Consider the following 25,368-nt stretch of genomic DNA (forward strand, 5'->3'; position numbering starts at 1 on the left):
TTTCTTCAACAAGTAGGATCTGACTTCCCTGATCTTAGTTCAGATAGGAAAAGCCCTTCAGTTTGTTGACACTCTTTGCCTGCTGTTTTGTGTGTGTCCCCACATCCAGCTTGGCATGGATCTCCAAACTTTCATCTCAACAGTCACAATCCCTCATTGTCCAGGATCAAGTAGCTACTCATAGTTTTATACAAGCCCTTTTAAAAAGCAGAATCTTCTGAAATTAAGACTTGCTAAAATGATAGCTATGCTACTAATGACAAACAGAAGACAAGGGTGCTCCCTCTAACTGATTAGAAATCCAGGCGGAAGCACAGGAAATACTGACCAGTGTGTGGCCAGACCAAGCTGCGTGCTACAGGGAGAGTTCTCACGGATGCGGAGGATCAGGCAGTGCAAAAGGGAGTCCGTGCAATGCAGCTACTGTAGAACAAAGGTTTTAAAATCCTAAAATCCAAATTATTACACTCAACTTATATTCACGGTAAAGAAATACTAACTTTTTTCCTTCAGGAAAGCTTGAATGCAACTAAACGCTAGAATAAAATTTCCAGAACTGCTTTTCAAAAGAGATTGCTCAAAATAGATGCTTCCACTTATGTAACTTGCCATCTACTTTATATTATCTGGAATTTAGCACATTCAGGAACATAATCTTTAGTTTACATAGCAATAAGAGATAACACACTGTATACCTTAACTGACCATGAAAAGATTGTTTTATTCCATGAAAATATTCTCACCAGAGAACACTATCTTAAACAAAGCATTTACCATCAAGAAATCAACATGTGCACAAAGAGCAGAAATTATTGAAAAAAACTGAAGTTTTGACAATTCACGTTTAAAATTTAAGAATGACATAAGAATGATTTAAACTGTGCAAGTACAAATGTCCCTCCTATCATAATAACCCATATACAGGTTGCACTATTCCACATGAAGGAACTTGCCTCCCACGGAAGCAAATCCTGCTTTTAGAAAAACAAACAGTAGCTTGAAAAGAACAGTTAGTCCTTACAAGAAAACCTTAAACTTTGCCCTCTGTGGCTGCTAGCCAAAAAAACACAAGCACTTCAGGCTTTGTACAGAAGACAAACACAGCCAGATCACATTTCCTCCTCATTGCTAACCTTTAAATACAAATAGCACTAGGATTTAAAACTACTTTATGTAGTCTGTCAGTATTGAATAATGTCACATTATATAAATAACCCTGTAACAAGATTCAAAATCTAAACTTTATAGTTCACTAGCCTCAAAAGTAACACACTACATGTCAGCTGTGTACAAGGGCGTACTTGATCTTAGGAAGGCATTAACTTTCACACAACTGTCATTTAGCTTTAGTATAACTGGTAGTACAATTCAAATAACACTGGGCAAAAGTTATTGAAGCAGTCACACAGCTTCTAAAATATTGCTTAAAATCCAACAATACACAGACCATTTCACAATCTCTTTCTTCCCTCAAAATAGCGAAGAACTTCCAATGTTAGAAATAACCTCCCACCCCCACTCATTTCTCTATTAAACACCACTAAGAAATTAGTTAAGATACAAGTCATTAACAGAAGCACAAATGCGAGGCAGGACAACAGGAGCAATAGGGCACTAACGACAATTATATTTACAAGTATAAACATACAGAAATTTCCATTTTACAAGTAAAAGTGCACATAAATCATTACGAAGTTTCACTAACTTTTTATCTGGTTCAAACAAAATCATCACTTGGAAACAGACAATCACTGTAATAATCAAATGAGAACATGGTAACCCCAAATTAAAAGACCATGGAGGGTCTATAAAACATCTCATAAAAACACTGAGTACTGTCAAATGGACTCGAACGCATCTTTAGTGTGATGCGTAAATGTGAAGATGCACCATCAAACATGGTAGAGCTCTAAAAGCCACTTACTGAGGCTACGTCGGCAGCTGCAGCAGCCCCGAAAAGTTAAAAGAGGTCACACTGAGCTGACACACAAGCCCTTTGTGGGATACTGTAGTGGTAGTGTTGGCAATCAACAGGTTTAGGCACTCTAGTTTAAGGCAGCATTTGAATGGAAGCAGCTGACTTCTGACAACAGTCCTTTGTCTTGAGGTGGTGAGTTATCTTCTGTGTTTATTATGCCAGGATTTCAGTGCTGACTATAGATTCTTCCCAGACTGAGGTGCTGAAGATGTATCACGCTTCAAAGAGTTCTTTCAACTGGGCTGTAGGCTACAGCAGAGATGTTTTCTTTTTCTTATCATAAATACTTCAGGTTCACAAACTACTTCTTCGTAATGCCAAAACTGGAATGTTTTGCAGTGGAGAAGTTATAGCAGCATACACAAACACTAGGATGGAAACATTAGTGCTGGAGATGTTTGACAAAGTGATTTGCACTACAAATGTAAGACAAAACTAAAGCTTTGACAAGAACAAGGGCTTATAACAACATGCCTGAAAAATCTAGCCCAATCACTCTAGACATGCGACAGGATGTTAAGCAAACACAGAAGTGGTGCAAGCAGACACTGACAAATGGTGAGAGCTCTGACAGACAACGGATCTAAAAGCCAATTAAAACAGAGCTGGGACAGAAATGGCCCTGATGGGACAGCCCAATGAAGACAAATTTAATGACAGCTCTGCTTCTTTCTGATATGGACATCAGTAAAATAAATGGGAAAATGTTAGCCATTGTTGCTTCCCCCACCCCTTCATGTGAATAATTGTGAATGAGGAATTTAAGGACCCACAATGATTTTTTAAAACAATGTATGGAAATGCTAATGAAGTTAGTAAAAATAACAATGTCTGCATGCACTCATGCAACTTGCTTCTCTCACTCTCTCTTTGAGCCTGACAACTCTAATTCCCTCCCCCCCAAAAGCAGCTGCATGTAACCTCCTTCAACATCTTGCCCATTTCCTCAGAAACCCTCTTCAGGAACCTGCAGTCCAGGAGGAAAAAGAAAAGAACAATTACTGAAGACCTTTGGTAAGACCAAAAGGGGTGTTCAGTTTAAAGTGTCCGTCCCAAATGTCCCTAAGCTCATTTTATAGTCAGCTACTGAAAACACCAGAAAAATTTGGAACATGAGCAAAATTAATGACCAGTCTCGTAGCTGCTTCCTCACTTAATTGGAAAAAAGGATCTATCCTAATATTTGATGATTTAGCTAAAACGAGGAAATGCTCTGCATGGTGGTACAGATATCTTCCTCCAACCCAGTTAGTCAAAAAAGCTGTTTTTCTTTTCAAAGTAAGATGTGCCAGTACATCTCCATTCAAGATTTCCTCTCTACCTTAGCTCATCTGAAATGCGCTTAGCTACCTTAGCGCATTTTCCTGCTATAACTGCTAAATGCTAAATAATCACTAAAGTGGTATTACTTCCCCAAAGACATTTTCCAAATAAAAATACAAGCAGTAAGTAGATTAATTTGGAAGGGAGCTTGTACATTACTAAAAATTACTAGTAAGCCTGAAAATATTTTCAGGTCTCAAAAGAAAGCCATTTTATTCACCTCAGAGCTAGACCAGGTTATTTTGTAGGTCTCTTGATTCACCTACTACTATGACAGATTTTGTGCTAGGTAGTTATTCCTTCTTTTAGAAAACCAAAGTTAATAATAAGGAGGAAAATGAAAATGACTATATTCTTATTTTATCCAATTAGCCAACTACTACTCCTTGTCTTCTTGGAGACTGTAGCTGAGGCCGAACCCTACACCAAACCGCTCTCTGGGAGGCAGCTTTCCGCAGCGCTGCAGAGCAGCTGCGCGTGTGTGGACTCACTACAGTCACTGGGTTTTTTGAAGCCAAGTATGTGTACATGTGCGTGTTGGGGGAGCTTTTATTTATGGATTCCTGCCCAAGGTCAAAATCTATGATTTATAAGGCAGAAAAACACAAATCCTTCACACAGACTCAAGCAGGACATAAAGCAAAAGGCACCAATTAAGCTTCACACCAACATCACTCAAATGGTAAAGCGTCAACGAGAACAGTTTCTTGTGGTAATATTCACATCTTTAAGATCGAGCCTACATTCAGCTCACATAGTGAACAATAAATCTTGGATGCCTTTAAGTTTTCTTATGTTTTCCCACCCGTTGAATGTGTTTTCATTTTAAGTTATCATTCCTAGTCATACATATCACAAACGCTGCCTGGTTAGTTTAGATGTAAGTTACTGCACCTTTACTGTTTTTCTCTAGAGTTACATCTATGTATGATGTAGGAACGTAGCCTTCTTCGCCATTTTGTCTTCGAGCTCTTGTCCATCCATCACCTTTGTCCTCCTCAATAATGTATAGAACTTCACCTTCTTTCATTGCCAGAGTACCTTCATTATGTCCTAGATGAGAGTTTTCACAGTACAAGCATAATTTAAGCACAGTAATAATTTCAAGTAAGTTACAAATACAACTCACACAACAACATGATGAAACCCTACTGGATTTCAATGTACCCACTGACTCTCATTAGCAACATCTCTTTGATACTCTGTAGTCTATCCAACACCTCCTTACACATTGTCTCATTTGAATGGCAGGATAACCCTATGAGGCTGGCATTAATATCGTCCCCTAGTAACAGATGAAGTACAAACCACAATGATACTGTATGATTTGCAAGGGTACCCTAACTCCTATTTCACTACTTCAACAAACTTGAGTGGTGTTGTTATGTAGAAAATCCATGAGATGTGGGCCAGGAAAATAATAACAAGACAGTGAGAGGGTGAAAATGTAGTTTGAAGAGAGAGCAGAGAGAAAAAACACAGGCTCAACTTTACTGATCCTTCCCTAGTCTCTAGATTACATTGTAGCAAGATCTTATTTAATATTATTTTCTCAGAATGAGGAGTAACTAAAGACTTTACTCAACTTTAAAACCAATACAATGGATGGTGCCTTAAATCATATACCATTTTACAACAACTTATTTGTAACGGTGTTACTGTGCTCCTCTGTGATTTGAAGATTTTTCACAGTCCTTTTCCCAGAAGAGAGGGAAAGTGACTAAAAATCTGCAGGGGAGGACCACTGTGACTTCCTCCCCTCACATGGTTTGTTACCCAACTATCACAGAGGAAAATGTGGCTGACTCACAAGTCACCATATTCTCTCCTTCTCTCACCTGAAAATGTGGCCTACAGAGTCAGGACATAGTGGTGGAAATTCAGGTATGCCATTTGCCTTGTACCCGTCTCCCACTGTTAGCAGGTTATAAGGAAGAGCTTGAAGTGACATCTACCAGCCTTCCACTTCCTGGGTCGGGCTACATGCTCGAACTGCTTCAATTTTAATGAGTACATGTAGCATTAGTAAGACCTCTGGGGGAAATTCTGTATTAGGATGCTGATAACATAGATAATTTTCTTTCAAATGCATGCATGGAAGGTAAATCTCTATATTTGTAATACGGTAGAATAAAAATATCCATACTAATGAACCAGGCAGATAACCGTCTGACAATGTATTATTTAGCTGAGGACACTAAAGTACATAACTCTTGTACGTAGACTTTAAGGAATCGATTTTATCATGTATATTAGAAAAATCATACCATCAAAAGGGTAAATAGCTTTGCAGTGTCCGATAGCAGGCAAGGGATCATCATCTTCAAATTCATCATCAAACTCATTGTGGTGACCATGCTGTTCGGGTGGCCCACGAACTTCTTGGTTTGCATCATCAGTGTAACTCCCCTCAGGACTATAAAACATAAAATTAACTCTGATCAAGTATCACAAACATGGGAATTTTTGTATTATGTACAAGTTGATCTCAGGATCAATTCAGAGAATTAAGTATTAATTACATAGCTCCATATTTAAACCTTTATTTTCTTAACTCTGGCTATGTATGTGTGTTTAGTGCTTCTTGAATTTCCTAAATTTAAAATTTTAAAGACTACAATGTTCTAGAAACATAGCATTGCGTTAATAAATATGTCTCGCTATCTCCAGAGAAATTGTCAGGATGTACTGGATGCTTGTTTTTCATCATCCTGGATTCATCACTCCCTCTTTTGTCAAGAGGACCCTAAAATTCCTTACAGGACCTACCCAAATCCATGTTCAGTTAACAGGTTTCAGGTGGAATCTTTCTGTCCTGGCTCCAGAGGGCCTATCTTAGCACAGCACTCATATGGTCAGAGGGAAGAGTTCACAAGTAGGCCTGTAACCCAATCAGATATGAGAGATGCACAGAGACCTTTTCTTGGAACTGTTGAAAGGAAAGCTCCCTTCCTTTTCCACTTGACTTGAACCTGGAAAGATATGAGCCTAAAGCTTTGAAAGATTACCATATGAAGCCTTAAAATGAAGCCGAGATGGTGGAAGGCAGAACCATGAGGTGGAGAGAAACTGAGTCCTGAGATGTATCATCTGAACTCCTAGATTAAGCTCTCCCTAAAGCCAGCTAATAATATCTCTTTTTAGTTTAAGCCAGTGTGGGTGGAATATTTTATTCTGTCACAAAAAACCCAAAGACTCCTAGTAAAGCTAATCTCCAATTAATTATGTTATCTCCTAAATTAGTAACTTAGAAAATCCCCAAAAGTAGGTAATCCAAAGGCACTATTTCTTTAAAAGGTTTTAAATCAAAGAAAGAAAAATGTTAATGATTTTTGCTGACAAATCAAATAATTAAGTATGATTTTAATAATGGGGAAATCTACATGATTAAATTAGCAGCATTTTCTGCATGTTCTTAAATAAGAAGATATGTTCTTAATTAACACAAGCAAAATAGATTGAATTATTAAAATCTAGGTTTTAACAAAACCCAGTATATTTTAGGATATCTCTTGATATAATGAAGATATATACTCTTTCAAAAAATGATAATGGAGAAAAGGAAGTAATGTTTATTAAGATCATACCACTACCAGGTATTTTACTACTAGGTGTTTTATGTATATTACTTCATTTATTACTAATAATCCTGTATGAGGGGTATTTTAATCTTTTTTTTTAATATCCAAGGAAACAGAGAACATTAAAAAGGAACTTGCTCAAATTACTGTGTAATTTTAAGGAGTAAACCAAGATTTCTCTAAGGTGAAGTCTAATTTGTTGCCCTTTATCATTAAAAAGAAAAAGATATATATATTACAAAGGGGAAAATGCCACACATAGTGTGGAAACTTGGCAAAATGCCTTTTGGAAGCTCTGGTCCAAACTAAGAACATACAGTTATTTCCTTTACAAAACTTTGAGTAAGATGAGTTAAATTTTTCTTTGGCGTTGGCTACCGAATTCCATCTACTTTAAGGGAACCTTCCCAGGCCTAAGGAGCCTATGCCTCGGGACTGCAGCTCCAGCACTTGTCTATGCTCCTACCTCTGTTTCTACACGCACGACAAACTAGCACTGAGCAGCGGTCTGAAATGCCACACTTCACCTACAACTATTGTAAAGAAACAGAAAATTACTTAGATTCAAAAGACTGATATTATTAAAAGTCAAACTTGTTAAATGAGAGAGGAAGAAAAAAAATTATATGAAGTTCAGAAAAAAAAGTGAGAAAAGTTTGGGGGAAAAGAAGATACAAATAAAATACAGAAAATGACCTTTCTCGTCCCTGTGTTACAAGATGGTTTATGTCACTGCTATGTCTTCTGTCTCCTCTCCCACCTGTTTTGCCTTCAACTTCAGAGAGCCATGCCTTAGGGGAAAAAATAGGTAAAACTGAGCTTAATAAATATTTTTAAAAGCTCATAAAATATTCTACATTTAAAATGTGCTTTCAGTTTTTATGACTATGTAATTCTTAGAGAAGGGAAATCTTTATTCCAATTTGGTCAATGATCTACTTTATGGCTAATAATAAACAGTTTAAATGTTTAGTTTTATATAATGTTTTAAATTAAAAAACCTTCAACAAAAGACTAAATATTAGATACCATATGATACCTTACTTTCAGATCATAAACCCTAAAATTAAATATTTGAAGATAAGTCTAGCAAAAACCAATCTATGATAATGAACTTTATACAAATAAATTGATCTCAGACAACTGCTAGATACCAAATCTACCTCATTCTTGTGGATTTCCATTCTCAGGCGGTCAATATTATTCATGGTCTCTGCTAATTTAGGCTGCAAACTCCCTGGATCCCCCATTTGTGGATTTTTCTCATATACATCTTTCATTTTGTTGAGTGCCTCTCTGAAAACAAAAAGGAAACCACAACATTAAATATTCACTCTGTATGTTCCCAGATAAAAGAACTCCATGTACTTTTGGGGACTCACATACAGCCTAATCTGAAAAGATTCACATCTCTTTTAGTTAAATATTACCTGATTAAAGATAATCTGACAAAGTATATACCGTTCGTAATTTATGTAGAGAGTCCTTTAAATCATTTAAAATATCAAACACAAAACAGAGTTAATTTCTCACTTCTTGCTTCCTAAATGAAAACATATATATTATATAAAATATGTTTAATCAAAAACTGGGAAATACTCTTCAGTATTCTTAAATTCATCATATCCCAAATCCAACCCATCATGATCCCATCCAGGCACATCACGCCACCTTTTCTTAGTTCGCAGGATCACTGTCCTGCCACCCATCTATGCTAGAAACAGAAGTGCAACTTTAACTTCTCCTACCTCTAAATTCAGTGTTGGCTCAGTCAGTTCTCCTCCACTCTAACATCTGACATTATTGACTTACACTTCGGAATCCTCCTTTCCTTCTAGATCTCCTGGAGGATAATTTTCTTTTTGTTCCTCCTTACCCCTTCTGTCTCATAATCCTCTCTGGCTCCTTCTCTTCCTCTGTTCACCCTTTAAATGCGTGTTACACAGAATGACACAGGTTTCTTCTCATCACATCCTACACTCCTTCTTCAGAACGATCTTGTTTTGTTTTTCCAGTTTTATTCAGATTTAATTGACTTGTTGCTTTAATATCACCTACCTTCAGATGATACTCAAATACATATCTTTAGTCCTTCTCTCCTAACTTCTAGATTTAATTCCAAATACTAGATCTCTCAACATCTCTCACCTAGACTATTATAAAGTCCTCTAATTGGTCTTCATGCTGCCAATGTCTTTCCTATACAATCTACTCTTCACATAGTTTTCAATTATCTTTCTTTGAAATATAATGGTGATAGTATCACCCACTCTCTCAACAACTTTTGGGGACTCTCCAATACCTACAGAATTCTACAAAAAAGCATTTAAAATTTTATATAATTCATCCGATATCTTTTCAGCCTCATCTTCTGCTATTATACTCCACACAACTTCTAATCAAGTCTCCCTGACCTACAGCTAATTCCAGGCCCTGCAAAAACATTTGCATTTCTCGGTTTTTATTCTTGTTTCCCCCTCTTCCTTAAATGCTCCTACTCCCTGCTCGTTGTCTAATTTCTTGTCTAACTGACAAAACCCTATTTTCCCATCAAGTTCTAATTCCAATGTTCTGGAAGCCAATCACTAGTGTTTGGATGCCAACTCCGACATTTACTAGGGACCTAATCTTAAACACACTGAATTTGATACTCAATTTCTCCATCTATATAACAGGAACAACTTCAAAAGGCTATTTTGAGGAATTCAATGACATACTCCATGTAAAATGCAGAACTCACTTCCTAACACATAATAATCCCCCAATAAACATTAGTTTCTTACATACCACCCTTCCTCTTCCCCCCAAATCTCCCCAGTTAAGCTTTTATTAATTATTATAGTAAGAATTCATTATTTTTTCCTCTAGGTTCCCCCAGAACTTTAAATCTCTGTTAGCAGCTATCATGTGCCAGCTTATACAGAAACTGAATAGCTTGAGCCCTATCTTTCCCTACTAACGTGTGAGTCTGTAAGATAAGAAACTATGCTTTGTTCATTTTTATATCTTCTGCAGTCCTGGCAGTCTATTACATATAGGAAGCCCTAAATATTATATGTTATAATTTCCCAGAGACCATTTATGTGTTCCTCTAGTATTTTAATCTTTAAAAATTATTTCAATGGACATAATGTATAGGATGGTGACTATAGTTAATACTATACTGTATATTTGAAAGTTGCTAAGAGAGTAGATACCCATCATGAGAAACAAAATTTTTTAGTATGGACAGTGACAGATATTAAATAAACTTAACTGTGGTGATCATTTTGTAGCATATACAAAGACAGTCATGCTGTATATAGGAAACTAACAATGATGTATGTCAAATATACCTCAACCAAAAACTTATACTAATACAACTGATCCTCATTATTTGCAGATTCCATATTTATGAATTGCATATTTGCTAAAATTTATAACTTCAAAAGAAAGACTCATGGCACTTTCACAGTCGTCAGACATGACAGAGTGGAGAAAAATTTGAGTTATTTGATGCATGTGCACATTCTCAGCTGAGGTCAAACAAGGAGATGCTCTAACTTCTTGTTTCTGCTCTGATACTCTAAACAAGTGTCTGCTCTGTGCTCATCGTTGGTGATTTTTCTGTTTCAGATAGGCCATAAGAGTAGAACTGAAGTGCTATCTAGTGTTTTTAAGAGCAAGAAGGCTGTGAGGTGCCTTATGGAGAAAATACATGTTACATAAACTTTGTTCAGGCATGAGCTACCATGCTGTTAGCCCCGAGTTCAAAGTTAGTGAATCAACAATATACATTAAATAACGTGTCTTCAAACAGAAACACATATAAAACAAGGTTATGTATAGATCAACTGATAAAAATGTTGTGACCAGAGGCCACAAACAATGAGAATCTATTGTAACGCATACTTAATTTATGATGAAGCGTCCAGTCACATGTGCTGTACAATTCTTCACACTCTCTTCAATCACTCATTCCAGAACTTAAAGCTCCAATTTTAGCTTCAGTATAAAGCACAGTCACTGAATCATTGTAATAACCCTTTATTCATCAAAACTCTTGAATGTTCATTAAAGCAAGACTTAACTACAGGAGTATTTTTAGAAAATTTGAAAAAAATTAAAGCTTTGAGTGAATGAACCTGAAGCCATAAAGTAATCAAGCACTATTTACCAACATATTTTGCGCACAATGAAGTAAAGTACACCCTGGTTTCTACTGAACTCAGTTTACATACCAAAGCAAAATGAAATTTATGCGAGTGTAAGAGTGGTTAGCATTGGTGAAAGTACTCTTGATACTGAGTCATCAAGTGATTTTGTAAATTTTGGGAAGGCATAAATATACACTACTAGCTCCAATAAGTACTATGCAATCTGAGAAACTCTAATGTTTCATTTTTACTTGTGACATGGCAACAATAAAGATTTCCAAAGTTTAGAAATGTATTTTTCCCCTCAAAAGATATTTTGATTAGGATGCATGATTCTTAAACTTTTTACACATGATATTTAAACACATCATCCAAAGTAGACCCAGAAAGGAATAATAATGGTAAAGAGAATTGAATGGAAAAATACTTTTGGTCTGATTCTTTTTGTAGTTCTCTGTTCAGTTCATCAATGCGCTGCTGTAGTTTTTTACGTCTCTGTTCTGGTGGCAGATGACTGAAATCTTCTAGTGCTGGGCCCTGAAAAGAAAACCTACATCAGTATAAAAGACATTTTCATGAAATTTTATCTTTTATATATATTCACTATAAAGTAAGAATATCAATTTTAAGTCAGCCCCAAACAACCTCTTTTAAGAAAAAGAAATCTACGTGGCTATGTGTATGTTAATTAAAAGAGCTACAGGGTTTGGAAGAAATGCCTGCCTGAGTGTGACTGGTAGGGTAATAATATGAGAGTATTAATTTACAGTTTTAACTTGAACATTTTACCTAAAATGTCATATGGTGTGCTTGAGTATGATACTGTTATGTTACAGAATCATGTGCTTATGATTTGTAAAAGATTTTTTAATAAAAAAGGGACACTATTTGCGCTGGACCTTGTATATTCACAAAGGGCTCAAATTCTAGTCAGTTTATAAAATCATGAAAAGAACAATAAAAATAACACCTGATACAGTTCATTGGTAATGATCAGTATCACATTATCTCCAAGTCTCGGCAGGGTCACAGTAAGTACATACGGATCTTCTTACAGCAACAACAACAAAATGGAAACACGTAACATTTCTCACCTATAAAAATTATATTTTTATATATGTCCTGTCATGACATTTCCAGTCAGAATATTACAGATGTTCAGACTGAAACTATAAAATGTAGATAACTGAATTAAGTAAGCAAATTACCTCATAAAGACAATCTAATTAATGAAATGTTAATACTGCATAGTCTTTGAATTAATACATTATTAAACCATTCTATTCTTCAGAACCAAAACATACCTGATCATTAAAAAACAAAAGATTCATTAAGTGAAATATAAACAGAAATCATATTCCAATAGGAGTCTAGTTTCAGTTAGCTTTTCCTACGACTGAACAGAGCGCCTCTGTTTTTCCTGAAAGAATGCTATCCTCCAGAGAGAGACACAACCCCTCTTTTGGAAGTATGTTTAAAATTTTTTTAATGCTTTAATATTAAAAAAAGTATATCATTTAAGAAAAAGTGCTAGTATTTAGATGTAAATTTCTGATTCAAATGTCTTTTCGCCTCTTAAATGTTAATCATGTCACTGTTACTCTAGTTATTTTATGAGTTGTTATACAACAGAACCAATGTTAGCAACTACTTATTCCGTTTCATATAAACCCATATTTACATAGTTTTTATACATTCCCAAGACTGATAACACCTATCTCATTCTCCTTTTTTGTTTTTAAAGTGATTTTTGTTTTTATACAAAATGAAAATGTCTTTTATACTGATGTAGGTTTTCTTTTCAGGGCCCAGCACTAGAAGATTTCAGTCATCTGCCACCAGAACAGAGACGTAAAAAACTACAGCAGCAATTTTAAGAATACATAAGTTCAGTCTTTAAAGTGTTACTGAAGTGAGCTCCCAAAATAAATGCATACTTGCTCTTTGGGCCACTGATGCCTGTAACATGAGTTAAATGGCTTTGTTTCACTACATATAAGAACAGTTCCCATACTTTTAAAAATGAGAAAATTCACTTTTAGGACAAGCCATGACCAAATATACATTTAATAACAGAATCTCTAGAATTTTCCCAAGTGGTCTGCATATTATGGACATTTAACAAGCTTGCCTAAAATTAGGACATCTTGTCTAAGTGGTTTTTGTGCTTTAATCAACCAGTTACCATACCTGAGAATCCGTCAATCTGCCAAATTTGACCTAAATGAATAAATGCAAAACTTCCTATCCTTGAGATGTAGTGGTCAACAAGCAATATAACTGTTCAGTTTTAATTTAATTTATGGCACAGGTTTTAAAAACTATTACATATATGCCAATGAGAAGACTTTCTAATTTATATATTTTTAATATTTCTTAAAATTTTGAAAAACTATTTAACAAAATTAAGAAATATATTCCAATGTGTTGTATTTGGTAATACGATAATAAAATAAAAGCCATCTGTAAGTAAATCTACCAAATTTCCACTTATCCCTAATTAAAACTTGTTCTCAAATTTATTAACAGTAGATACCTAGGCATTTGCATATATAATATCCCATTTTGACAGTATAACCTGTTCTTTTATAGGACGTGAAAAGGAACTCCACTACCTTTCCTATGGATGTAAAGAAGTCCTCTGTTGTATTTAACAACCCCCCAACAAGGAAATTCAGAAAAGGCTACATTGCAAAAGTCTGAAAAACAGTGGCTCATTTTCTTAAAATGAGAAACTATGTAAGAACCCAATAATTTGGGGGTTAGATCTTTGCAACGTACTCCCAATAATTCTTCTGAAACAAAAGTGTAAAGGAACACTCTCTCCCTCCCTCTCTCTCTCTCACATACACACACACACACACAATTTCAATCATTTGTGCTTTTATTTCTTTTCAATGATGCAGAAATAAGCACTGACTTTATAGTAAAATTAGTAGGAAATTTTTTCTTATTTTTTGGAAAATCTAATGATTCTTACAATAATCTACAAATCAAACTTATATGACCTTGTAAAAATGTGTTAAGAAAAATCATTTAATTTTCATCCTATTAAAACAAACTTTTGTCTCACCATGTAACTTTCAAAATAATGTTTAACTATAATCTTATTCTCTGTGACATGACAAGAACTACACCCAATAACATTTAAAAACTTAATGGGCTAATTACAGGTTAACCACATTATTTTTGAATTTTTATGACACCAAGAAGTACTAGCATTTGCTGGACTATGGATTAAATCATAAAAAGGAAAAACACGCACAAGATGGAAATGTGAAGATGTACCTTACCACTTGTTTTGGCTTTAAACAAAACAATGTTTTGAGATTACTTAATGTTGGCACAGTATATAGATCAGCACATAAGGCTTACCATCTTCATCGACCACTGAATAGTTCAATGGAAAACAGAAAGAAATGGCAAATTATTCACGTGAAACCGTAATAGAGAAGATGCAATAACCTATATATATATATTTTTTACAATATGAAAATAAATAATGTACATTTCACAATCCAAACAATTATGCCAGAAAAACCATATTAAGCACATTTTTTGGAATGTAAATTACTTGCAAAAAAATTACACTGATGATAATGGGCAGATATTTTGTATATGCAACTAAAACTCAAAAGTAAATAGTAATTATTCTCAATAATCATGTATTTTCTTCTTTAAAGGAGAGGTTTTACTTATGTGGATTTCACTTAGAGTTCTTCATTCTCAAAATACTAATATTTGAAAAGTTGAATATAAAAGATCTAACATTAGCCATTTTAAAAGAAATCTTAAAAGTATTATTATAAAATGGAATGATCTTTCCAATGCATTAAACAAAATACCATCATCTGAATTTTTATAGTTCAAAATACTGTGTTGAATTTAAATACATCATGGGTAGATTTTAGGTCAGGGTAACATTCCTACTTTAATTTTAGGGTGCTTTTAAAAAATGTACAGACACATTAAAGGCACATATTAGAATCAGGCACATATTAGAATCAAAATAATAAATGAGTCACACAGATTTGTTTCCTATATGTGTTTTCTGATAGACACAAGTATATGGGCTGAACTTTGTTTTGAAGATATGACTTCTATTTTTCAGTTTTTATACCAAAACCCATATGCTCGAAAAGGAACATGAAAAATATAACTTCAGTTTTTAGAAAACTGGTTAAAATGTATTTTTTCTGAAAATATGAAATGACACAGCCAGAGAACTCTCATATAGTTATATATACTGCATGTGTATATATAACGCACATTCTGTGGATTAGTAGCGTTCTGCAACTGGTACTGCATCTATCCAGCATCCCAACTAAACATGTGAAAGTGTGCACGCATGCAAGCAAGCACACACACACCCACAAGTACACACACAAACGCACAGCCCTATGACCCAGAATACACAGGAGAGCGAGCGTTACAACATTAACCTTCACATTTATTGCACGTGGTTAGCAGCCTTCAAAATTTTTACCTTGCCTTTTTTTAAAATCATGTTTTAAAGAAGTTTAAGGAATGTCAAATAGAATTTCACATAAAAATGAATTTTAATAGCTGACAAAAAATATCTACCCCTTATCTCTGATGAATTGGCCATATATATTAATGGTTATAATGATAAAAAAAAAGATGACATATGCTATCCATTACCTTCCCAAATTAAGCTTAACATTCTTTAGACTGTCAGTAGTTTCAGGGACCAAAACCACAACTTATTTGTGACAAAATTCCTGATGAGATTTAATGGCTTAAACTTTAAAAAGATATACATGCTCTTCTTTAAATGTTATTAAAACAAAATTTAACATAGGACAGGAAGCAAAATACCTAAGATATTTATTATTTATAATTTTCACCAGTTGCTATATTAACATTTTAGAAAAAAGCAAGTGTTTTTTTTTCAAACACCATAATTGATGTTTCAATTATGACTGAAACAGATGTTTCTGTGTTTAGCTAATGAAATTTTAGGGATACAGAAATCTCAACTTCTTGTAAAAATATTAGAAATACATAACATAATTCATGTTCAATACAGAAACACCTTACTCTTGTGTAATTATCACACACTTATAACAAGAAAATTTCACATACCCACTATACCTTAATAAATACACAAGAGAGTTAAAAAAGGAAATTAGGCAATTAATATTATTAAATGTATTTCATTTAAAGATAGAAAAATTCTGAAAACTCCTCTGGATAGATAAATGCCTACAAAAAGGTCTCTGGAAGTCTGTAAGATCCTGAATCACTTAGAAAACACGGCTCAAATGAAGCAGTTATTCGTTCCTATATTAAGCAGTTAAGTTTGGGTGTATATCGAACATCTACTAACAGTTAAATCTTGATGTCACAGAAAGAAATTACAGGCCCTCATCTCTCAGAAAAGGTTTACTGGTATTGTGGTCAAATTTAAAAACACTAGTCCAATATAACATTTCTTATATCCTTAAAGATATTGAGAACTATATATACTAGGTTTTCCTTAAGAAAAAGAAATTATTTTTAGAAAAGCCAAAAAGCAGGTATTTAGGAAAAGTGAGATAAAACAAACACAGCTCAAAACAAGAGTTTCTGATTTGAATGGTACAATTCAATAGTTTTAAGAAAACAGAAGACTAATCATTTCACAATTTATTAGATCAAACCATCATGCCACACACCTTAAACTTACACAGTGATATATGTCAATTATTTTTCAATAAAACTAGAAAGAAATGATGACTATAAAACTATTGTTTTTACAATACCTGGGGATCAAGTTTATTTTTAAAAATTTACTTTGTTGGCTATTTTTATGGAAAAATAAAAAGTACCTAGAAGTGATATATAGTATAAAGAGTAGTGAGTTCTCTCCTGCATAATATATAGGAAAGTTCTTAAGAGAATAGATATTAAGAGCTGTCATCATAAGAACAAATTACTTTTTCCTTTTCTTTTTACTGTATTTTTGTATGATGATAAATATTAATTAAACCTACTGTGGTTATCATTTCACAATACATGTAAGTCAAACCATCACAATGAAACTTATACAGTGATATATGTCAATTATTTCTCAATAAAACTAGGAAAAAAGCCATAAGTCTTACTTTGTAAGCTTAATGGACTTACATGTAAGTCCATGTAAAAACATGTAATGTGGCTTCCTGTTAAAGCTTATCCTTCTTGGATTTTTCTATTTTAAGAAAATTCTTCAGCGGAAGAAAAACATCTCTATGTGTTACTTTAAAAATATACCTAAATTATCAAGTACCAATCAAAAAGAAAGAAATTTCTCAACACCAAAGCTGAAATGAACTTTCCTTCCTGCTCTGCCCCTCAGTCCCCTGATTGGTTTGTCTGTCATATTTTCAATCTTGCTACCATTTCTTTGTCATGATAAATAATTTAAAAAGTGGGAGGATTTTGGCTTTCTGAAACTAAGCCTTCAAAAAAATCATATACTAAGACTTAAAGCAATATGTAGATATAAATAATGAACAAGCAGACACTTCTAAGTTCTATAACAATAAAAATTAACCTATAAACTTTTCCCAGTAAGAATGACTATGTCACATATTTAAGTTTGTCTCTCTAGGGCTCACAGTTCTAACTGCCTAAACTCTTTTCCACAGAGTTACACTAACCTCCTATTTCATGACTATCCTATGTAGAGTACCATAATGGGGCCTGGGAGACTGTGTAGGATAAATAGTTACACAAAAATATGGCTACTCAATCTATTTAATGTAGTCTCAGTCACCATAGAGAAGAAAGGAATTAATTCTACCCTCGAACTCAGCCAATAAAAATCCCGTATGATTTCTATTGCCTATTACCTATTGCCTGTAAGTATAATGCACGCTCATTCACAGGGACTTTACAAAATGTCATTACCCATAATATCATCCACATACAGAATTAGTAAGGTAAATGGAAAGAAGTTTGTTGCATTATAGGAAAAAGGGAAGTCCAAAGAGGGACATAATACACTATGACATTGCTGCTTCTTTTTAAAAGATTTTATTTATTTTGAGAGAGAAGGAAAGGGAAGGAGAAAGATAGGGAGAGAAACAGCAATGCGCAAGAGAAACATCTACTGGCTGCCTCTCCCATGCCCACAACTGGGGACCTGACCCACACCCCAGGCATGCGCCCTGACTGGGACTCAAACGAGCAACCTTTCAGTCTGCAGGCCAGTGTGCAATCCACTGAGCCACACCAGCCAGGGCGCACTAAGACATCTCTGCTTCATTACTGACATCAGTTAAGTGTTTTAATGGGAATGTAGATAATAATGTAATCCTGCCCTGAATTAATATACCTTGTTCTACATGTGGCCAAAAGGGAAACTGAACTAAAGCAATTTGAAGATAGGGCTACAAAAAGTAAGAAAAACAGCCAGGCTAAACAGAGAAGAAAATAAAGAAATAAGAGAAAACGAAGAAAAGTAGAGAGGAAGAGGGGAATAGGGAAGACCGAGAGAGCACTAGCAACAGGCAACCCAACTCTAATATATCGCTGTTAATCAGTGATTCGACTTCATGTGACACACACTCTGAGTTCTCATCTGTGAGTTATCGCATCTTCAGTTTTCACACGTGAAAACAAACCTCATAAATGAATCTAAAGTATGAGTATGACTATTATAAAAATGCCCTTAAAATTAAAAATAAGAAAAATTGGCCTAATAAAAGGAATAACACTAATTTACTTATCAGTAGTATAATAGTTATTGATAAGAAACAGTATTTGCTTTGTACTATTCTAAATTTTTTTATTTGCTGAGTATCTTTAGTTATAAATAAATGCCAAAGGCTGGCCAATTTTAGAAAAAAAGTTCTGGTAAAAAAAAAAAAAAAACTTACTTTTTTTTAGTTCAAGAAAACAAATTCCATTGAGTAAACATTACTCAATAATACCTACTATTTTCATAGGCTTTACAATTTAAAAACTATCTTCTAACATATTATCTTAATTGGATCTATAATCATCATATTTAACATGCCTATCTTTAATTTTTCTATTTAACTACTGGAAGTTGTGTTTTATGCTTCTAGAAATAGGGCAATTAAAATTTAACTTGATTTTTTTTGTCAACAAAATAATGCTTTATAAATTGGCAGAAGTCATCATCAGTCACAAATTATTACATGAATAATTCCAGTGACAAATTACTGAAAGTCTTAAAAATGTAAATACATTACAAGACAATGGTGGACATATGATTTCACATAAACAAAAATATAGCTAGTATGATTGTACCCAGCACCCTCTTTATAATACCATTCTTTTATGGTTGAGCATTCAAATGCTATAAAGAGGAGTTATTTTTAATTTGAGGGCAGCTATACTTAATTCTGTGCTGTTTTTAAACTATGTATTTATAGGAGAGCGAGCCTTATAATGAGGGTGGAGAGTATTAAAAGCCACACTACACACACAATAGGCCATCATGCATTTTAACCCATTATTAAACTTACCCCTCTTTTGAGGCTTCTGAAAGAAGGAATTCTGGGCTTCCCTGTTTTTATTTCATTCATGCAATAATGCACGGGCTCAATGGAGAATGTGAGAAACTGGGACCCATTAGGAGTACTGGATGTGAATAAACTAGTAGGGGTTAAGGGTGGGGACTGTGGCTAATATGGAAATAAAGAAAGGAATCAATAAGCCAAATGTGCAGTTTTTTTCTAAATGAAAATTCTACTTTTGGCAACATACTTTTCACAAAATATATCTCAAATAAAGTTTTCTATATAAAAATATTATGAGAAAGTAAACATAGTTCTGCCAAAACTATCATTTAAAAGAGTCAAATTTACTTTAAAAAATGTATCATCCATTTTATTTTATCATTTTTTACAAACTGGCAGGCTAAAAATATAGAGTATGCAAATTATGTCAGAGAGAGCAATATGACCTAGAATCTAAAAACTACCTTTTGATTTCTAGAATATTAGCATTATATATGCTTAACCTGTACCTGTCAGAGATAATGGCAGCAGCTACAGGTAAAGTTATCTGTAATAAGCAATATCCATTAAAAATAAAATATTAAAATGTTAGAACTGTAATTGATTATTACCACACACAGGCAAAAATTTTTATTACGCTTGTGGCTTTCCTATCAGACTGTTTCTATTTCACCGTTACTGCACCTCATTGTTTGTTTAATTTCAGTATTCCTGGTTTATCTAAACTCTTAGCTGCTCTGATCTGACTCACAGTCTCACCTTTCAACTTCTCAACTGGATGGTACTATGAAAAGCATGAATAAAGCTTGAGTTAATGTTAATTGTGCTTTTAAGTATATAGATATATATACTTTGAGTTAAATTGTATCTATGTTCATGTCAAGACCAGAAAAATATTAGAAAAATCATGTATGCTTTAATCAATACAGACATCAGATTTATGCACATATCTATTCTCCTACTGATATTATACTATATAATCACTAAATTGTTAAGTAAGCACTCTATTTGTTCATCTGCTGAGCTAGATTTACCTAAAATAAACAGCACATCAAAATATAGGCTCTAACAAGAAGACCGACATTTTCTTAGTAAACTAGAGATTTTTTTTTAAAGTTCAACTAATCACAAACATTGAACCCTTCCCATTAAATATTCACATGGATGATAAAAATGACTTTATTAGTGTGATCTAGCAAGCCTAATATGACATTTATTATTGCTGTGGTCAATCATTCATTCCAACTGAGAATTGTAATTGTAGTGTTCATATAAGTAAATCATGTTTCTTTAGAAATTCTGACTAAAACTGTACACAAAAGAAATTTCAAAAGCATATAATCTAAGAGATACTTAACAACTTGATATTTTATAGTTATTAAGTTGTGCTCAAATGTTAAATCCAGAAATAAGTTTTACTTTTAGGTATAAAATTCTATGTTTCTAATAAGTGAAATGTAATTAAATCATTCAAAGTATTTACTTTCTATTAATAGAAGACATTATCCATTTGATACCTACATTGATTTAAATGACACTGAAACAGAATTATTAGCATAGAGGAACTTTATGACTTTTACCTTGGGCTTCTTTCCAAAGAGCCACAGCTTGCCCTTGGCCTTTCCGACTGTGGTTTTGGCATCCATCTTCCCACTTTCCTGTTTGGATGCACTGATCGTCCCATCAGAAATAGTTCTATAAATATGCTGACTGTAATCTTCAAATGGAAAGTCTCCTGGAGGTTCAAATCCAGACTTGAAGGAGTCTACTACCATTTGAGAGTCCTACACACAAGAAACATGTTTTAAAAACCATTCCATTTGCTCATAATAACACATTAGCTTTCAAAACTTTAAATCATTAAAGAAAACAATAAAAAATTTAAATAATTCTACAGGAATCATTTACAGACTAAAGTGTATAATCTCTTCCTGTGAATTTATAATGAACCTTATTTTAACCCCAACAGAAAAAACACTAATTTATGAATTACGACTTTACTAAATAATTTGTAATACACATGAATGTTTTCACTCCACAGCTTTAACCCACTGAAACTCATTTGAGGACTAGTTAGCTGATAAGAAAGATCTAATTATAAGAAGTTGCAAAGGAAAAAGGCCTTTTGCTTTGGGGCGTCTACAAAAAAGTTGACCTCTGGAACATATAAAAGGGTATCTAATTATGAGAGAGTACAAGACAAATAGAAAGGCTTTCATTCATCTAATGAAGATGAATAAAATACTATATTAAATACATACTCAGGAATGTTAACAGAGCAATGGAAAAAGATCTCACAAGCAGTACTGAGTGCAGAAAGCAACTCTGAAAATATAAAATTCAGTACCACTTACCTAAAAAATGTTTTTAAAGACTTTATTTTTAGACAGAGGAGAAGGGAGACAGAAAAAGAGAGGGAAACATTAATGTGTGGATGCCTCTCACGCACCCCCTACTGGAGACCTGGCCCTGCAACCCAGGCATGAGCCCTGACTGGGAATCAAACCTTCAACCCTTTGGTTCGCAGGCCCGTGCTCAATCCACTGAGCCACACCAGCCAGGGTCATTTACCTAAAGTAAGTATTATATACATAAGCATTATATAATGGTTTTTTGACATACATATTCTATATACTATTCTAATGACACCTTAAACTCATTTTTTTCAAAACAGAATACTTTATCCCTATAATTCCTCCCTACCCTCAACCACCTCTCCTCTTTTATTTCCTATTTCTGATAACAGTGTATTTTTCCTGTCATATAGTCAAAGGTTATCCTTAAATGATACCTACTTTTGTCACTAATGGCACACTCACCAATCATTTGCTAAAGGGTAAGAAGAGTGAAAGTGGAGGAGGGACCTAGCTATATCTGTAACTTGGGTTCAGCCATACCAAAATACAAATGTGCCTTTGAATTCCCAAGTAAAGAAACCTAAAATACTCTTTTCTTTTAAAAATCTAAGTCAGAATTCTTTTGCTACAGGAAGGATTCTCATTAATATTAATACCAACATGGTGTGAAGCCTCAAGTATGTGGTACATACGTTATCTTCAGTTTTTGCCCACAATCCTTTTTGGTCACTTAATCAATCTTTACTAGGAAATGACTGGGTATAAGACTCTGTTAGAACTTAATCAAGATATAACATGATTAGATGTATTTGCTGAAGAGGAGCAGAACTATGACATTCCTTCTACTCATAATGCCCTTCCCTTCCTTCCTCTTTCTCACGGGCCATCATTCCATACACTATCCATGCTTCAAAACCAAGTTCAACTCGTGTTAAAAGCAACTATTGATCAATCTGAGCATTTCCTACTCTAAACTATGTTAATAGTTTAATATAGTTTGTAACATGGTCACAGCTTAGTTACACTCTTGTAGTATAACTGAAAAATCAGTGGGTGCAGGAGAGGGAACAGTTAGAACTCTTCACTGAAACAGACACAGACAACAGTATGGTGGTCACCAGAGGGAAAGGGGGTTGGGGAGGTAGAAGAGGGTACAGGAGGGATAAATGGTGATGAAAGGAGACTTGACTTGGGCGGTGAACACAATATAACATACAAATGATGTGTTATAGAGCTGTACACCTGAAACCTGTAATTTTATTAACTAGTCATCCCAAAAATTCAATAAAAAGAAAAAAAACATATTTAGTATTTTAGAATTTATAATGGTCCTCAGAGCCCAAAGGAATCCAATCTACTCCCAGCCTTTCTTCTACAGAATATAATTTAGAATCTAAGTACTTATCAGTATCATCACCCCTTTTCCAATCTATTTCACTAACTTAACTGCACACCGAAACCAAGTACATTTATTCAATATAATTATATTGCACTTACTCTTCTTTCATCAACTGATTTTGCTGCAAGAATCATTCCTTCCAAACATTTTGAAATGATAGGAATAACTTTGCGTTCTGAGTCTGCAAATCCTCTGTAACACTCACTGAGTTTAACAGTCCTTCGTTCATCCATTTCCTGTAGTTGCTAATAATCAAAAATTGGGGGAAGGAGGAAAAGATCTTTTCATTCTGAAGCAACCACCCTAAAAAAACCCCCTAAAGTTCTACCCTAACAGTTGTAAGCTGTTAATGTAGCACTTTTAACAAGTGCTACAGACCTGTAATACCTAAAACTTGAGCCTGTTAAATGGAGGGAAAAAATATCACTGGTTTCAGATCTAAATAGACACCCTACAGGCTACCTACTGCTTGACTCACACCACCTCCACCTTCCTTTCATTTTTCAGCCAGAGCAGTTGTTGCTATGGATACTTCCAGGAAAAAGTTTCATTTGAAGACAGAATTTTGATGCTTCTTTTTCCCTTTTTAAGCAATTAGCCTAAAATATACACAAGTCTGAGATTTCTAAGTCCTTAAGTTAGTTCAGAATACTCTGGAACGGGCACAAGAGGTAGAACAGAAAGCCTCAGGTCAAAGTGGTACATACGTAGAGTCCCCACAATTCAAAAAGTCACTGGCACATGCCACTAAGAATTATGCTGGTACGCACGAAGCCAAACAACTCAGACATTTTATGAGACTTCCTATTTGCCAGCACTGACTTTTCTTTCTGCTAAGAAGCAGCCATACGGATCAGATCCCCAAACTGCAACGGCCATCATGTGCTGTTTCCTCTTCACTTCCCAAAGCCTGGGAATTTGAGACTTGCAATTTCACAGAACTGTTCCCACCATCCAAAAAAAACAACCCCAAAACTGCTCCGTAGCAAGGTCTAAACAAAAGGTTCAAGTCCCAAAACACAAAAAGTAGTTGATCTCCAAGTTAAGGTCTCCCAAGAATATGCAGCATTCACTAATAAGCCCAGAAAAGCACCATGGGGCAAGGAGTGGCAGGACAGACACCCTACATTCAAAGACTAGAATCTGATATCCACTCTAGCCCACCGCCTCTCATGCTTTCTTTGTACTTGTAGCTTACCTTTCAAAGAAAAAAAAATTGGGGGGGGCTGATACTCTCCCCACATAAGCACTGCTCTCCTGGACTACAACACTTCTTTCAACAGTTTCGCTAAATCCCTTTTCTCTAATATCTCTTCTTTCTAGAATAGGTAGTAACACAATTTAACCCCCACGGAAATTCTGTTGTCTTTACCTGAGGCTGTTTGGAAACTGCCATCATCAAGTGATGATGGATGGGATTTAAGCAAGCTCATTCCTAAATTACTTTTATGACCTGGCAGCTAGGAAGACAAGCAGGCAAAAATCAGGCCAGTAATCACATTTTACAAGATTTATCACTGCCACCTGAACTAATGCCAATATTGATTCTGCTATAATGTCAAAAAGCTACATCCCAATTCTGGGTGAGCAGATTACAGTACACAATTCCAGTGACTTACCCCTATGTCATAATACCTACTGCTATAGCATTAAATTTTATCTAGAAAATGTCATTGTTTTAGTGTACTCTTTATTACGCTAATAATAAATCTATAGGAAAATATGTGATTTCAAAGTGAGGAAAAATTTAGTTTTTAACACTATCATCATAAAAAATTTATCGTTAATCTTGACTAGTGAATCTAAAAACACTGATTGATGTCTAAAATTTAAGTTTTACATTTAAAAAGTAACTCTTCCAACTTTAATAAAACAAGATTAATTTCATATATTTAAAATTTACCTTGTATATCTGAGGGATCACTACGTAGAAATGTTTGTGTTGTTCTCCATTAAAGTTTTGTAATTGTGCAGCATATTCATTTTTATTTTCATCAGCCATATGTGTACGCAGATTCAACTGCTGTTTAGCCTGAAGGTAAATTAGTCCAAATCATTACCCACAAGAACAACAAAATAACTGCCACCTGGACTAATGCCAATGATGCTGGTATACCACC

At 34.4% G+C, this 25,368-nt stretch overlaps 1 protein-coding gene across 5 annotated transcripts in view; it reads right to left on the reverse strand.

The window, feature by feature from the left end:
• Positions 1-701: 701 nt before the first annotated feature.
• The window catches only part of FNBP1L (formin binding protein 1 like), a 114,666-nt gene continuing 89,999 nt past the window's right edge, over positions 702-25,368 (reverse strand). For 2 of the 5 annotated variants that reach the window (XM_037162036.2, XM_053668242.1), the window contains exons 7-15: positions 25,152-25,280; positions 23,347-23,493; positions 21,073-21,276; positions 11,446-11,555; positions 8,046-8,178; positions 7,579-7,673; positions 5,569-5,717; positions 4,196-4,354; positions 702-2,227 (exon numbers count right to left, since the gene is read on the reverse strand). In XM_037162036.2, the coding sequence (XP_037017931.1) occupies positions 2,199-2,227; positions 4,196-4,354; positions 5,569-5,717; positions 7,579-7,673; positions 8,046-8,178; positions 11,446-11,555; positions 21,073-21,276; positions 23,347-23,493; positions 25,152-25,280 (1,155 nt within the window). In that variant the 3' untranslated portion in view covers positions 702-2,198. Of the gene's footprint in view, positions 4,355-5,568; positions 5,718-7,578; positions 7,674-8,045; positions 8,179-11,445; positions 11,556-14,393; positions 14,409-19,498; positions 19,658-21,072; positions 21,277-23,346; positions 23,494-25,151; positions 25,281-25,368 lie in introns of all 5 variants that reach the window. The other 3 variants (XM_037162039.2, XM_037162038.2, XM_037162037.2) reach the window with 3 other exon arrangements.

This window comes from Artibeus jamaicensis, unplaced genomic scaffold (assembly GCF_021234435.1).
Source record: "Artibeus jamaicensis isolate MK-2021 breed Jamaican fruit bat unplaced genomic scaffold, CSHL_Jam_final contig_482, whole genome shotgun sequence".
Classification (NCBI taxonomy): domain Eukaryota; kingdom Metazoa; phylum Chordata; class Mammalia; order Chiroptera; family Phyllostomidae; genus Artibeus; species Artibeus jamaicensis.